Source organism: Podarcis filfolensis (genome assembly GCF_964270895.1).
Source record: "Podarcis filfolensis genome assembly, chromosome: 4".
NCBI lineage: Eukaryota > Metazoa > Chordata > Lepidosauria > Squamata > Lacertidae > Podarcis > Podarcis filfolensis.
In genome coordinates this window covers 28,636,183-28,652,067 of record NC_139607.1, presented here as the reverse complement: position 1 = coordinate 28,652,067, position 15,885 = coordinate 28,636,183, and the positions used below count along the sequence as shown (strand labels likewise).

The 15,885-nt window shown below is 43.0% G+C and overlaps 1 protein-coding gene across 2 annotated transcripts in view; it reads right to left on the bottom strand.

The window, feature by feature from the left end:
- Positions 1-141: 141 nt before the first annotated feature.
- UXS1 (UDP-glucuronate decarboxylase 1) overlaps positions 142-15,885 on the bottom strand; it is a 39,650-nt gene continuing 23,906 nt past the window's right edge. For both annotated transcript variants that reach the window (XM_083610853.1, XM_083610854.1), the window contains exons 7-15: positions 15,707-15,811; positions 14,212-14,271; positions 12,253-12,374; positions 11,233-11,352; positions 8,910-8,953; positions 6,211-6,271; positions 4,980-5,037; positions 3,543-3,646; positions 142-963 (exon numbers count right to left, since the gene is read on the bottom strand). In XM_083610853.1, coding sequence (XP_083466979.1) covers positions 832-963; positions 3,543-3,646; positions 4,980-5,037; positions 6,211-6,271; positions 8,910-8,953; positions 11,233-11,352; positions 12,253-12,374; positions 14,212-14,271; positions 15,707-15,811 — 806 coding nt within the window. In that variant the 3' untranslated portion in view covers positions 142-831. The remainder of the gene's footprint in view (positions 964-3,542; positions 3,647-4,979; positions 5,038-6,210; positions 6,272-8,909; positions 8,954-11,232; positions 11,353-12,252; positions 12,375-14,211; positions 14,272-15,706; positions 15,812-15,885) is intronic.

Below are 15,885 nucleotides of genomic sequence, written 5' to 3'. Positions count from 1 at the left end.
TACAACCTTATACACTGTTAGTACTCAAGAGGACCAGTTACTGAAAGAAAGAGAGACCACCAATGTAAGTTTTCTGTAACTTTGTCAATATGCATGAAGGCACAACACACGGTTGCAGCGTTCTTACATGAAAAACTGATATTTGTAAGTTTCAATATTTTATTAAAATAGCATATTCAACCACTGGTAACCAATAATACATTAACTTTCCCCCAGATTGTGCACAACACAGTAGTGATTTAAAATAGCATTTATCCATGAAAGTCAGTGAAAATATTTTCAAATTCAAGTGTGCAACTAGAACTAAACATTTGGGGGGAGAAAACCCAATTTCAAAAGAATACATAAAGCTCTTATACAGAATTCTTTTTATTATAATCCTATAATACTAGATGCCAGTGTTTTCAATCACCTGACAATACTGCTTGCTCTTTTTTTTCTTTATGCATAGTATCTCTCATTTAAAGTACCCACTTTTTATAAATAAATTGGCATTTTCCCATCCCATCTGCAGCTTCACAAAGAAACCAGTAAATAAAACTGTCAAGGACAGTCACAACAAAATGATCTCACAGCAAGATATAAAAACTTGAAGATACTAAAAAAAGGATGCTTCTATCCTATTTTACATAAAAAGACAGATTTAAAAAGTGCAAGGCAAAGATTGCAGTTTTCTTATTTAGGCACATCCACTTCTTTAAAGCAAGCTTCAGAGTGAAATTTCCAGTTTTTCTTCATGATACCTGTTTCGGAAGTCTTTTTAACAAAAGACAAATTACACCTTTCAAACACAAGGAAAGGTTTTCAATTCCTTTCCGACTTAAAGAGTTTTTAGTTGTGTCTGGTTCTTCCTTTTTTTATCCTGGCAGGTTTTGGTTTAGGAATATATTGATTATTTGCTTGATATTCCAATTCTTTGCGAAAGTAATGAATTGCTTTATTTAAACCTTCTTCCAACGGGACCTGTTACCAAAGAGAGATACAGCCGAGTGAGTCAAGTTATAAAAGTGCTTATTTGCTCATTGTGATTGTCATAAGTATGTCAAACAGGGTTATTTATTTAATTTGCTTAATGCATTTATATCCCACCGTTCCTCCAAGGAGCTCTAGGTGGTGCATTTACAGATACTTCACCAAATAACTTAAGACAGCATTTGCATCCAGTGGCAATTCCCGCGAAAACTTAGTAGCTCTGTCAATTGGCCTGTTCATACCTTAAAATCTATGAAGTAGGAAGGAGGGTTTTCCCCTAGCTTGAATGGTGTCCTGGCACCTTTCAGAGAGGGTCTCCTCATGAGTTGGAGGTGCAGCAGGGCTTTGCTGAGGATTTTCAGCAAAACAGGCAGGCAGGGGAAGCCTGTGAAGGTACTCTACCATCTGAGAAAGTGGGGCAGGCTCCCTCTTTTCCTGATCAATGGGGTGGAGATCGTGAGTGAAGAAGTAGCCCAAACTCAATCCCTTCCACCCCATGTGATCTCCATGGTATGGAGAGAGTTCATGGGGTTGGGGAGAAGGCTGCGAAGGCTGCTCCTTCGCCCGCACGTGTCTGGGCTGGATGGCAATTGCCTGCCTTCTCCTGAGCAGGTTCGCTGCACCTTTCCTCTTAGGGAGACCAAATGCATCAAGAGGAAAAGCTCAGGCGAAGGCAGGCAAGCAATACAGAGCCTGAGATTGTATGAGTGGCGGGGGGAGATCAGGCATGCGGGCAAAGGAACATTTCCATCTCCCCCTGCCTCCACCACAGCTGCCTCTTGGGGAAAAGAGGAAGATAGACCATGCAAAGCCAGCTGAGGCAGCACTGCAACAGAGCATGATAGAGTCTGGCTCTCGAGGAGACACACACCCCCAGCCCAAAGATGGGCTCTGGGATGGGTCTTCTCAGAGAGGTGCATTCCCACACCTTTGGGACCGGGGGGGGGGGGAAGCACTGGAGGTAGGTAACTGGCAATCCTTAAGTACCACCTTCTCCTTTGCCCCTTCTGACTTATTCCTCCTCTACATTATTAGCAAAATATGGAAGTGGGGAGAGGCACACCTCCCTCTTCTATTTCTTCCACTTTTACTGGACTACAACTCCCATCATCCCTGGCCATGGGGAAAAAGATAAGAAACTGCTATGGCATGAGTTTGGGACCTCTTCAACACGTGTCCGCAGTAAAATCTGGCAGTAACCGTAGACTAGAGTACTGCATTCATCAAAACTGTGGAGTGTGTTGGAAGTATCACAATCTCCAGGCACCACCTCTTCCAATAGCTTAAGACAGGGGTGAAGAGTTCCTATAGGAATTTGTAAAGCTACCTGGAAGATGGTAAGTTGGGTTCCCAAAGTTCTCCCTGAGGAGAACTGGTGGGTTTTGAGGGCACAATAAGTGGAATGCCCAACTTCGCCATATCTACCTTTTTGTACCTCTGTTTATCACCTTTCAGCAGATCCGGTCTACTCCCAGCCATTTCCAATGACCTCTGTCGCAGAGGCACTTGCTCACAGATAATGAAAAATGCGGCTGACAAAATGAATAATCAAGCTCCCTCAGAATTTTTGGACTGTTACTCACTTGAATAAACTGAAGCTAGGATTGCAGCAATTATCTATTCTGAGTAAGGAATTCTCAGTCTCTTGCTCCAATACTTTTCTGCCTACTTACAAAATACGCAGCCTAGAAACAAGTTAGCTGCAAGCCAAAACTCAGAAGTAAACCTCAACGGGCGTTATTTGTGTACAGAATGCACCACTGAACTACCGCCCTTTTATTATTTTATTTAGGTAATTTTTAACCTGCTCTTCATTAAATCAACACCAGAGTGGGATACAACCTAAGGAAGCTCTCTGAAAAAAATCAAAACCACAACGATGATAAATTATACATGTAAGAATGTGTCTGAACTAAGGCGGACAGGTGTTTGTTGCACACCTCTAGCGTTTACTCCCCACTGAACTATATAGTACAAAACTATACTAGCTTCTGGGGGGGGGGGGATAGCAGAGCTTCACACAGGCTTTATTTCAAACCTACACCCAACCTGCATGCAGACACACACACAAAAAGCATTCTGCTTTCCTACTAGCAGTGCTACTGCTAAGAAAATGGATGTTAAGGATTCTCAAGGCATCTCCGTCGGAAAGGTAGAAAGCACAATCAATCATTACCACTCTATAATGACCTACTGTTCAATAAAACTTGTTTCAGTGGGAGCAGAGTCAGATCCACAAACACACATTTTCCTGCACTGCCTTTGTTAAAATCACTTTCGCTCTCAAGGGCCCCTGCTTATTTGCTCTAGATTTAACTAGCTTAGCTGTTTGTTTTAAAGATGAAAACCAGAAGTGTGGCTATTATCTATCAAGGCGCAGCAGCAATATTGATTTTTGGGGGTGGGTGGGGGTGGAGAAGAACTCTTCCCAAAAGGAGGTAGCACAACATGGAAAGAATTTCATTAGATTTGCCCTGCACAGCAAGGAACACAGAGCATTATTTATTTCTTGATGGTGTTGCCTTTCAAAAATACTTGCACACAACACTGTTAACTCTAGAATTACATACCACAGGTTCCCAACCAAGTAGTAACTTGGCTTTCCTGATGTCAGGCTTCCTTTTCTGAGGGTCATCTTGAGCTTCTGACAGAAACTGGATTTCACTTCCACTGCCTGCCAATAACAAAAACACCAAACACGCAAATATTACAAAGCGACATTGGTTTCTGGTGATCGACTAACAGTTTCAGAAGTCTGAAACAAATCAAAACAGGTAGTTTTCAAATGTCCCCCTATACCGCACCTGTTTTCCAAGACAGGCTGAAACCAAGGCTTCACACACCTACGACTCCCCTAAACTATGGTGCACAAAGTCAAGAGACCACACAAGTCCATGCAGTTATAATGCAGCCCCATCATCCTTGCAGCTGGAAACCCAGAAGGCCCAACCCAACATTAAGTGCAAGTAACAGTTCCGGCAGAAAGTAGCTTCCTTGTCCACTCTTCCTGATGCACCCCTAAAAATGTTCCACTGGGGGTCGGGGTATCCTGCTAAGTAAAGTGGGCTGGGCTGAGATACAGGGGTACACCATCATGGAAGCTTAGCTGGCTGCAAGCCAGTGTTCTGCAGGCACACAATCTCTTCTGCCCATGTAAATACTTTTCCTTCCTAAGTCCCATCCAGCTGTTCTAATTTCTCATCTGCTGAGGTAAGAGTATCGGTGAGAGGGCTGGAGTCGCCCCATGTCCCCAGTAATTCCTGCCACGCTTCATAAAGTTGGAGATCTAACTTCTGAAGCAGAAAGTATACTATTTGCATACTGTAATATTCTGAATCACACAAGGTGTTAACAGCTCCCCCCCTCCCCGTTCAGCCATTTGCCTCAAGAATGTAAAAAGTGGTGTGGAGGAAGCAAGTATGCATTTTCTCACTCATACCTCGTGTGATTCCAATAGTGTGGGGAATCAGAACATCCTAATAATGGTAGATAATGCTATTGCCCTAATATTTATTAGTCGCTTTCCTCACAAAAGTGACCCAAAGCAACTTAAAAGTATACCAACCAACCAATAAAAAATCTTAAACACACTACTACGAAGTTAGGCCTTACAGAACTAAGAGAGGCCCCAAATCCCTCAAACCTTTCAAATTACACGCCAAAAGCCCAGGTAAAATGGGAACGTTTTGCCTGATACCTTAAAAAGATAAAAAGCTGGCACCAGGCATGTATCTCTTACAATTTCCCTCATTATGACTCCAGCCCAAAGTCTGCAACCAAGCAGAAGTGGCTTCCTGGCAGCAGGGTTGCTGCTGCTTACTGGGGCGCCAACTTCGTGGGAACTACCTTTTCGTTAAGCAGCGCTGCTGGGAAGCTAGTGGTGTTGCAGCTCCACCCCACCAGGTGAACCTCTTCTCCACTCATGCCGTTCTACTGGATAAACCCCAATGGGTACAAGTATGCAAGCTGTTCCAAGTTTGTTCAGGGCAATTATATGTCATACTTACCAACAAGTTTCTTAATTAACTGGGCAAACTCTAAAATAGAGTGTTCTTCTGGATTCCCCTAAGGATATAAGAAGCACTATTAAAATGACATTTTACACGCAAAAAAGAGCTTTATAAAAAAGAGCAATAAGGTAACTAGCAAATAAAAGGACTAGATCAGGCACAGGCAAACTTGGCCCTCCAGATGTTTTGGGACTACAACTCCCATGATCCCCAACAGGGCCAGTGGTCAGGGATGATGGGAATTGTAGTCCCAAAACATCTGGAGGGCCAAGTTTGGGGATGCCTGGACTAGATCCTAACTTTTGTGCTGTGAACAGGATGTGGTTTCCTGCCTCTCCCTTCTCTCTGCAGCCTCCCGTCTTGAGAGTGGGAGTGAACAAACCCTCACGAACAGAATGGCAATTGTGTGAGGTGATGCTCAATGGGGAGGAGGAACAGCTAGACGACCGTGATTCCCCCTCCTTATGCAAGGAGAACCCACTACACACCAGCAACCTTCGACCAAAAATGATGTTACTAGTTGTTACCACATTTCAGAGCAGGAGTAAAAGCCCACAGGTAATATTTACAAACATGAGTCTAAACTGCTTAAGGCAATTTCTGTTTCCATAATACAATCCTGGGAGAGGAAACTTAGGTGGGGAAAGTCACAGTGTGGAATCTGACATTGCGTTAATAATATCTTTCCACCAATGCAAGCCATTCTGCTTGCCGGATGGAACAATCTCTCTTTTCCCCCCACAGGGGGTTCTCCTGACCCCCAAGAGTGGACTTGGGGGGGTGCATGGGTCACACGAAGTGGAGGAAGTCCCACGGTGCCAACATGTGTCCTTGTGGCGGTTTCTGCTAGTGCACTGGGTTAGCTGAATCTGGCCCAGTCTCTAGCATTACATATGCCGACGTCAACACACTGCAACGCTGAACTGAACTTATAAATTCTGGCTTGCAAAGGCTTCGCTCACAATCAAAAGCCGATAATATCTGAAGAGGAGGAAGAATGCCGGTAAATTCACAATGCCGATTGTTCTCAGTGTGCTGAGCATGTTTGTGGCAAAAGGAGGAAAGGGAGGGAGGGTACATCACTACCATTATTCTCAGAACTTCATAATGCCAAACGTTTCTCACATGACTGGATTCAACGGATTAAGAGAATGGGCACGTAATTCCAACACAGGGTCTTAGACTTAGATCAATGAGAAAAAAGGAAAGAAGAAAACCACGTGCTTACCAAGTTAACAGGACTGCTGACATTGCTGTTCATTAAGGCCACCAGCCCATTCACAAGGTCGCTGGAAAAACAAAACAATACATGACAACACAGCTTGAACAGACTTACTTCCTCGTGTGTTTTACAGCCTGACTGTCCAAAATGCTGATTTTAGGGGGGAAACCGTGCGGCAGCAACTTTAACAGCCTTAGGTGGGCTTCTAGCAGAGCACATTATGCACTGGAGCAATGAATTTCTGCCTTATCCATTTCCATACAGTACCAAGCAGCAGGCAAAAACAAGATGCATTCAAGTAGCGCATTGAAGGAACCATGTGAACAGTTCACATCCAATTTAAAAGTACTAAAAACTGATTTACTTGACCACAAACACAATCTGTGTCTGCCCTCTACTTAAGTATGCAGTGTTCATTAATCTGGGCAGAGAATTCCAGTAGTACTGATTTGTTGTTTTTTTAAGAAAACTGCGCTTTCATGTCTTTGTCGCACTAAATTTGGGCATGTGCAGGACGGGACAAATACTGCTACTCAGCTACAAACCTAGGGAAATCTGACTGCCCTCTCCTCCACCTCAGTTTCCAAATTGATCAAGCTCCCGCTGAATAACAGTAATCAACTAAATGATTTAAAACCTCCGGAAAAGTTGTATTTGACTGTAGCAGAATTTAATTATTATTAAAGTTTTTTATATATATATACAGCAAGATAGAAAAGGGAGGGAGGAGAAAATAGGGGACTATAGCAGCACTTTAAAGGTTAAGCAATCTACTGTGCCTTTTGTAGACTAGAGCCTACCACCATTGTCAGTGCACCATCATCTTAAAAGCCCCGCTGGCTCAAATCACTGGTTTCTAAATACAAATTGCATATCCATTGTGCAAACACAAGATGGCAGCAATGGACCGAGTCCTCTAACACGATCATTTTTCAACCCAGAAATATAAACTACTGTCTTCTGAAAACCTGCACTTCGGATTTCAGACTGCTAAGGCAGCTATTTCCTACTTTAGTGTCTGCTATTCTGTTCTTAACAAAATTTGACGTTTATTTAGCACCACAGTGGCATTCAAGACACTGGAAAAGCAGAAGATACTGGAAGGAATAGGATAGTGCTGGGTTTTTATTGTAACCATCAGTAGGAATCCTAATCTGCGTAAATGATGTAATTGGGATTTTATTTGTATCCTGCCTTTCTCCCGGTGCATTTTAAAGCTTACAGAGCTGGGATATGCACCTATCTGTGTCACCTTATGTGGACAGAAGTTCTGCCAGAGTATGCTCTGCATTGCAAGGGATCCTGGGTTCAAACCATGGCTTATCTTGCTAAAAAGGATCTTTGGGGTGATGTGAGAGACTTTTGCCCAAGACCCCGCAGAGCCATTGCCAGTCAGTCCGATTAGATAATACAGAGAGGTGGAACGATTGCAGCTTCTTAAAACTCAACGAGGCAAAAGGACCTTTGCTGAATCAGTAGTACAGGAAACAGAACTACTGTTTCCAGTGTTGTCCGCAGCCCCTTTTTCTGACGTTAGCCTCAGTGGGACGAAGGCTATCATATGTCCAGTTGTCAAGAGGCAGGCAGAGCTAGATGGAACACCATATCCCAATTTCTCCCAATGGTTTATGGTTCCAAAATTACCCCATTGTTTTTCTGGGCCAGGACCAAGGTATTAATGCTGTGAGCCACTTCTGGGCATAGTTTTGTGGGAATCATCATGCAACAAGTGATGATGTTGATGCAACGTTTTTTTCTTAACGTTTACACTGCTGCACCTATGCTGTTTTCAAGTCAAGGTCTTTTCCTTTCATTCAGAACTACCGATGTGCCCATTGATAAAATCGCAGCACAAAAATTGCAATTGATCATGCAATTACATCAAGATTCCTTTTTTGCATGCCGGTCTAATTGAATACATACAAGTATTTGCATGTATCAGAAGCTAGTGAGAAAGAGGGAGGCACAGAGGGAGGCATGAACTGAATACCACATTAAAAAAAACAAAACCCTGTGCATGTGCCAATTACAAAATTAGCTGAAGAGATTGTCTAAGTTAAATCAGAAAGCAGGTGAAACACAGGAAACCCTCAGAGCTCTTAAGGAGGCTCTATTTCTAACTGAATTGTGCAGAGAAAAAAGGCCTCCTCACACAAGGAGTCAACTTGAGATATGGGATGGAGAAATAAACTCAGTGTAACATTGCACGGTCCCATTCATGAAACAAAAAGAATTCACTACTCCCACGCGAGTAGTGCTTTTCACATAAGTGGCGCTTTTGCACAATCCAGTCTCAGAATCCACTGGACAGCAGCTGTTTTGTGACACACACTAAAAGTTTAAGCAGGGGCTTAACTGTGGATTCAAATTATTCTACCTTTTCCAAGCTTTCAATGCAAGGAAGAGGCATTGGTTTGAAAGGTCACAGACTGCTACTCTTTATGTTCTGGTTTTTAAGATAGGAGAAATCACTGGTTTCACACACTGGGATAATAGGCTGCAAGCTGTAAGGGCTGAGAAATATTGATCTGTAGACTTGGGATAGTTAACAATGCAGAGGAAATAGCAAAAAGTAAACATTCTGACATGACTAATGTTGAAATATGCTTTTCTCTTCCCCAGCACTCCACATTCATTCTTCTTCTTCTTTTGTTCAGTGTCCCTTCCTCAGGTATACTGAAACAAGGAAGGTGAAACAAACATACCTGACATACTGAAATGCTCTGGTTTGAGTCCCAGGCCCATATACCTAGGGGAAAATAAAATAAAATGAGTATTACTGATAAGAAGTATCAATATGTCCATCACTTTTACTGACAAACACATAATTCCTCTCCAATTCATTTGTGACAAGTGTGTTGGAAGCAAAATCTGTCCCGGTCTGATCTTTAATTTGATTATCTATGGCTAGATGCACGGGTTAAACTAGCTCATATACACCTCACGAACACTTTGATGGTCATAGGGTGGCATAAATGAGTCTCACCAAGCAGTCTTGTATCCAGAGTTTGGCCAGATCCAGACTGATCTAGCTACAGATTTTATTTCCTTTTCCCTTTACTTTTCATAGCATCTCTGCACCAAATTTTTCTCCATCATCTTTAATGTGCCACTTACAAAACAAAGTTGTTGTTTTTTTAGTAAAAGAAAAGGAAGAGTGTATTCCAGTTCATATGGAATGAATTTTATTTTTGTTTTGTCAAGTGGAAGGGAACAGATCTTTGTATATGGGTTGACAAAAGGAAACAAGATTTGAAGTCATCCCCTGCGCCTTTGCTGACGGTTTGCAGAGTTGGAAGAATTCGCACCCTTTTTCTTTTCCTGGGGCTAGCTGAGCGATTGGTAGCATCAGCCTGTGCCCTAGCAACAGTCTTCTGAAAACACACACAGGCTACAAGAGCCCTGCTTGTACACTGTTATTTGCCAGAAAGCAAAGCGTGCCAATCTTTAGCAGTTCTCTGGAGTGAATCTCATGAGATTTTACTGCTCTTCAAAATGCACATCAAAATATCTTTGCAGGAGAGCCCTCCTGAAAAAAACGTTTGTTATTGACGTTACGACACATCCCAGCTCTGTCCTACTAATATAAAGTATTAATGTAGCAATTGGTCATGAAACTAATCCACTATGGTCACTAAGTTAAAAAAAATAACTTAATAGGAAGTTTCATTTTCTTATTTTTACTGGGTGGTACCCAATAGTGTCGTAGGGACGCGGGTGGTGCTGTGGGTTAAACCACAGAGCCTAGGACTTGCCGATCAGAAGGTCGGCGGTTCGAATCCCCACAACAGGGTGAGCTCCCGTTCCTCGGTCCCTGTTCCTGCCAACCTAGCAGTTCGAAAGCACGTCAAAGTGCAAGTAGATAAATAGGTACCGCTCTGGTGGGAAGGTAAATGGAATTTCTGTGTGCTGCTCTGGTTCGCCAGAAGTGGCATAGTCATGCTGGCCCCATGACCTGGAAGCTGTACGCTGGCTCCATCGGCCAATAAAGCGAGATGAACGCCGCAACCCCAGAGTCGGTCACGACTGGACCTAGTGGTCAGGGGTCCCTTTACCTTTACCTTACCCAATAGTGTCAACTTTACAGACAGAAAGCATCTGTCTGTGGGAGACCAATTCCTCCTAGTTCCTCCCTTAAATCTGCTCTAAGCATCCAGGGAGCCCTGAACAAATTTAGGGAGGAAAATCTTCAAAGGTTGTCCCCTTCCATATTGTATTGATGGATGCCTCTCATCAGCAGAGCCACCACTGAATACAAAAATAGTAACTCAAGCGCCCAACTACCAGATGCTATCTCATAACACTAGACATGATTAAGGACTGGCCCAACACATACATCCTCGCCATTTCTTGACTGTAGCATTAAGGGATGGCTGGATGCATGAATAGCTGTCACAGATAAATGACCACAGTCAGAACTTCTGGGTTACCCAATATCAACTCAAGGTCCTTTTTAATTGGGACAGTTCACACGTTTAGCAAAGAGGTATTTCATTTTGGTAAAAAACCAACAACAGTGAACATGCATGTTTGAACAAGTCCTGTGTGGAAAACAAATAATTACACTGAAGCTCTATTTTAACTCCTGTTGATAGGCAAATAAATTAGCTGATGTTATGGGGTGTTTTCCAAGCAGAATACAACTGGACATAAAAACAGATTTGTATGGAAAGCTGTCTTTTAGTATATTTACTAAGACTGCAATCCTACGCACATTTACTTGGGATCAGGTCCTATTGAACACAGTGAGACTGCACTATAACAGTAACTGAAGACCTGAATCAAACGACTGTCCGTCACAATAGTTTGATTATGTGGTTCAGCGCAAATTCCTTATCCGGAGAACTTCTGCACCGTTTTAAGACATTTAAGACATACAAGACCGTTCAAGTTCAGGGTTCAGGTTCTTAAACCTACACGATTCATACAAATGACATTTCACAAAGCGACAATTTAATTTACTTGGGTCTTCCGCATAAATCCAATGAACAGCAATTGAGTTCAGAGGACAGGATGGTAAATACGTACAGTTAAGGGTTCTCCCTGAAGAGCCTGCAGGATGAAGTTACTAACAACTCTGCCATCATTCATGTGCATCCGAGGGCCAAAAGTATTGAATATTCTTGCCACTCTTACTTCTACGCCCTCCTGGAAGAATAAGAAAAAAGCTTTTTGTTTTTAAAAAATGCACTAAATTTTTTTTTTTTTTATTCTCTATTGCTACCCTACCCCAGACAGAAGATGACAGTTAACAAGACACACAAAGCCAGCTTCTGCATTTGCTTATGAAAAGGGGGAGAAGAATCCCACATTGCCGTGTTATCTTACAATTTTCATGCCTCTATGCTAGAATAAGACAAAAACAAACCCAAATCACTTAACATGGTTTAAGCATATTCCATACTACCTACATAATATTGCTGTTCTTGGTACTATTTCTCAGACACCAGTCTTTACCAAGAAGGTCCTAGTTTCAACCAAATGGGTTCCTAATTTTTTATTTTTAATCTACTAGACCAGGGGTCAGCAAACTTTTTCAGCAGGGGGCCGGTCCACTGTCCCTCAGACCTTGTGGGGGGCCGGACTATATATTTCTTTTTAAAAATGAACAAATTTCTATGCCCCACAAATAACCCAGAGATGCATTTTAAATAAAAGCACACATTCTACTCATGTAAAAACACGCTGATTCCCAGACCGTCCACGGACCGGATTTAGAAGGCGATGGGGCCGGATCCGGCCCCTGGGCCTTAGTTTGCCTACCCATGTACTAGACTGTCAGGTGCATGGAACACTTCAAGCAAACCAGCAAAACTAATATTGCAGAGTTTGGCCTCTAAGCAAACCATGTTTGGTACCCAAGCACTATCAGGAATAGGAGGCAGTCTACACCAATTGTACAGCATCCTTTCATGCGAGAGAATGTTGGATTTTCACCAGAAACCTTCACTCACACCATCTAAGTGACCTTGTACTTCTATATCGTGTGTTGCAGCTCTCAAGTTCTGAATGTTTTTGATTCTGCCGGCCAAATGTCACAATCATTACCTGCTTCATATAGGCATAGCACATTGTTTCGGCAACCCTCTTTCCTTCGTCGTAACATGCTCTAGGTCCTATGGGATTCACATGACCCCAGTAATCTTCATTTTGTGGGTGAACTTCAGGATCTTCAGAGTGGGGGAGGGAGAAAGAGGGAGAGAGGGAGAGAGCGATAATGAATTTCACTATTCAGCAGCACAGAAAGGATTACTATTAAGGTACTCTCTACAGCAGGGGTCAGCAAATCTTTTCAGCAGGGGGCCGGTCCACTGTCCCTCAGACCTTGTGGAGGGCCGGACTATATTTTGAAGGGGGGGAAATGAACGGATTCCTATGCCCCACAAATAACCCAGAGATGCATTTTAAATAAAAGGACACATTCTACTCATGTAAAAACACGCTGATTCCCTGACCGTCCGAGGGCTGGATTTAGAAGGCAATTGGGCCGGATCCGGCCCACGGGCCTTAGGTTGCGTAACCATGCTCTACAGCAGTGGTTCTCAACCTGTGGGTCCCCAGATGTTGTTGGACTACAACTCCTATCATCCCTGGGCTCTGGCCTTGCTAGCTAGGGGTGATGGGAGTTGTAGTTCAACAACATCTGTGGACCCACAGGTTGAGAAAGGCTGCTCTACAGAGTAGTGGGTACCAAGGTTGAGTTATAGTCTTAGTATTGTTTTTGCCACAATATCAATTTCAAGGAAGTGACACTCTCCTCCTCTATAAAGCCTACTGCTGGGGCTGTTTTCAGATACTGTTTGGCCCATTGCTGTTGCTCTGATGCCATTTCCCCCATTTAATTTCTCCCTGGGTGAACCCAACCAATCAAGGACCACATATGGAACGCAATGTGAAGACACTACAGAGCAAAGCTTGGGCATTCGCCAGCTCCACTGAAGCCCATTTAGAGTAACGTCAATGCTTCCTATTGTCCGTCACATAAGAAGTTATTCAGAGCTAGCTGGCCATTTTTATTCGGCCTGAAAAGATTTAACTTTTCACACTCAGCTTCTAAAATGCTTTCCCAAGGACTGATGGCTAGAGAAAGGCAAAACTGGGGTAGGAAAATGAATTCAGCATGATTCCCATCCAAGGACCAATGATCAGCTTGCAAAAAGCATGGGGCTATGAATGTGCCCACAAACCACCCTTCTGCCCCCCCCATCATTCCTTGCCCCACACGTGATGTCATATATGACATCAGATGTAGGACAGGTGGGTGGGACTTGCTAAAAATGGCCAAAGGTTTGTTTACTGCTGGGCCAGAGTAACTCACAGGAAGACACATACCCTACAGATGTCCCATTAGCACAGTGGTACAATAATCACATATTACGCAAGTTGAACATTCTGCTTAATTTGCAGGACCTTCACAATAGGAAAAAAACTAAGGCAGGAAAAAACAAAGGCAAATGCAGTAGTCCCCAAGCATGTGGTATCTGAACATACTTCAGTGATGACTTAAGGAAACACATCGGAAACTCCCAAATCAAGGCTTTATGGGGCAGCGTCAACCAAGCCATATTATGCCATGCACTGGTGTTCTATTCATTGAATGCAGTAAAAGTATAATAGGGACCAAAGAATGAAAAGGATAGTAGTATATTGAAAAGGTAGAGGAGGGAATCGATCCTGGAGTACTGAGGTAAAAGTCACACTATCAAGCCCAGTTATCCATGGAAATTAATGCCCCCTAGATTTTAAAACGAAGATCAAGCTTTTTGTTTGCGTAGGTGAGCAAAAGGAACATTTTAAAATAATATCTTCATCAAAAGCATAGTAAGATCCATTGACTGCAGGGCAGGGAGGTCAAATGTGAAGGAAAACGTAGCAGATGGAGAAAAACTCTTGCCAGCTCTCCCTGCCTTGCTTAAAACTATGCTTGGAGGCCTCCATACTGATGGGACCTCTCCCTTCAGTAAAAGACTGGCTCCCAAATCAGCCATTGCCAAGTCCACTTCTTACCTCCATATACTTCAGAGGTAGATGCAAGAAGAAGCCGAGCTCCAACACGTTTTGCTAACCCTTAAAAGAAAAAGAAAAAAACAAGAGGGTGAACTTTAGTGAAAATGAACAGACTCACGCTTATCTTAATTTAATTTTGACCAAAGGGGGCTAAGCAACCAGGAGTTCCACATTCCATTCAGTAGCAGGCTTTGTTGTAAAAACTTTCAGACCGAAATTTAACTTCTCACCCAAAAAAACACCCTTAAAAACTATGCTTTAAAGTGGCTCTGCATTACTCCAGCAATGCAGACCTCCTGTAATTTTGCAGAACTGATGTGGAGAGCCTTGTGGCATCATAAAGAGGTTCATTATTGCGGCACAAGCTTTAGCGAGAGTTCGTCTCAATGGGTGCCATCTTTGTTGTTTTTGCTAAGAGAGACTTCACATGTGGCTTTGGGGGATCAATCCCTGCCTCTGTCAACCTAAACTACTTCACAGGGTTGTTGCGGGGATTGATGGGGAACGGGAGAGCCATATATGCCACACCTTGAGCTCCTTGGAACAAAAGATGGGACAGAAATGCAAAATGAAATACCCCAAAATGCTTACTCTCACCCTGCCCATTTGGAAGTCTAGCACAACAGGCATGAAAGCATAGTTAAGGATTTTCTGAATGCTTCAAGAAATTCCCTGCTACTTGGTATAAGACTACAAGCATCCAAAACAGTTAATGGCCTGTCCGCGTCTATATAATAAGGTAAGGATACTACCAAGAACCCCAAATTTCTGCAAAAGGAAGTCAAGAGAATACATCTTTGGCCAGCTCTTAGAACTCGCTGAATGGCATGAAAAGTGACTTGAGATGGTATAGAAAGTTGTTTGTGGCAAATATCCTGCACTATCCTCAAGTGCCAAGAATATCTTCTTTGTAATGACATCAGTCCGCATCACTGGGCATATCCCTGGTTCACCCCATCACACTTGTTCATGAAAGTGGCTACCCTGGGACTGAAGGATGGCAAAAATATACTGTTTGACTTCCCTTAAAATTAGGGATAAGGAAACTGTGTAGATCCAGATGCTGCTGGACTACAAATCCCATTATCCCTGGCCATTGGCCATAATGGCTGGACTACAAATCCCACCATCCCTGGCCATTGGCCATGATGGCTGGACTACAAATCCTATTATCCCTGGCCATGTTGGCTAAGATAGATGGGAACTGGAGCCCAACAAACTCCAGAAGGTCACAGGTTCCTCACCCCTGCCCTAAGGCTTGCTGTTTTGGCATGCAAATACTTAGCTTCATGTAGGGATACCAACTTGAAACAAAAAGGAATGCCCTGCTGGTGTTTCTAAAGAATATTTAAGTCATTTACAAACAGACATACAGGTGCAAACATCTGGAATCAGGATGCTGCGCCTTTCTCCAGTAAAAGTCAGCAGCGATGCACCGTACCATTTCAATGAACGTCAAGCTGCTTTATTTCAAATAATCCATTCACTGACTCACCCAACATGTTCAGCGTCCCAATGGTGTTGGTCTTTAGCGTCTTGATGGGATTATACATGTAATTTGGAGGGGAAGCTGGAGAGGCCAGGTGGTAAATTTGGTCCACTGTGAAACAACGACAAAAAAAAAAAAAAAAGAGAAGAGTGTTTATTTTACACCAACTCAGTTGGGGGATTAAA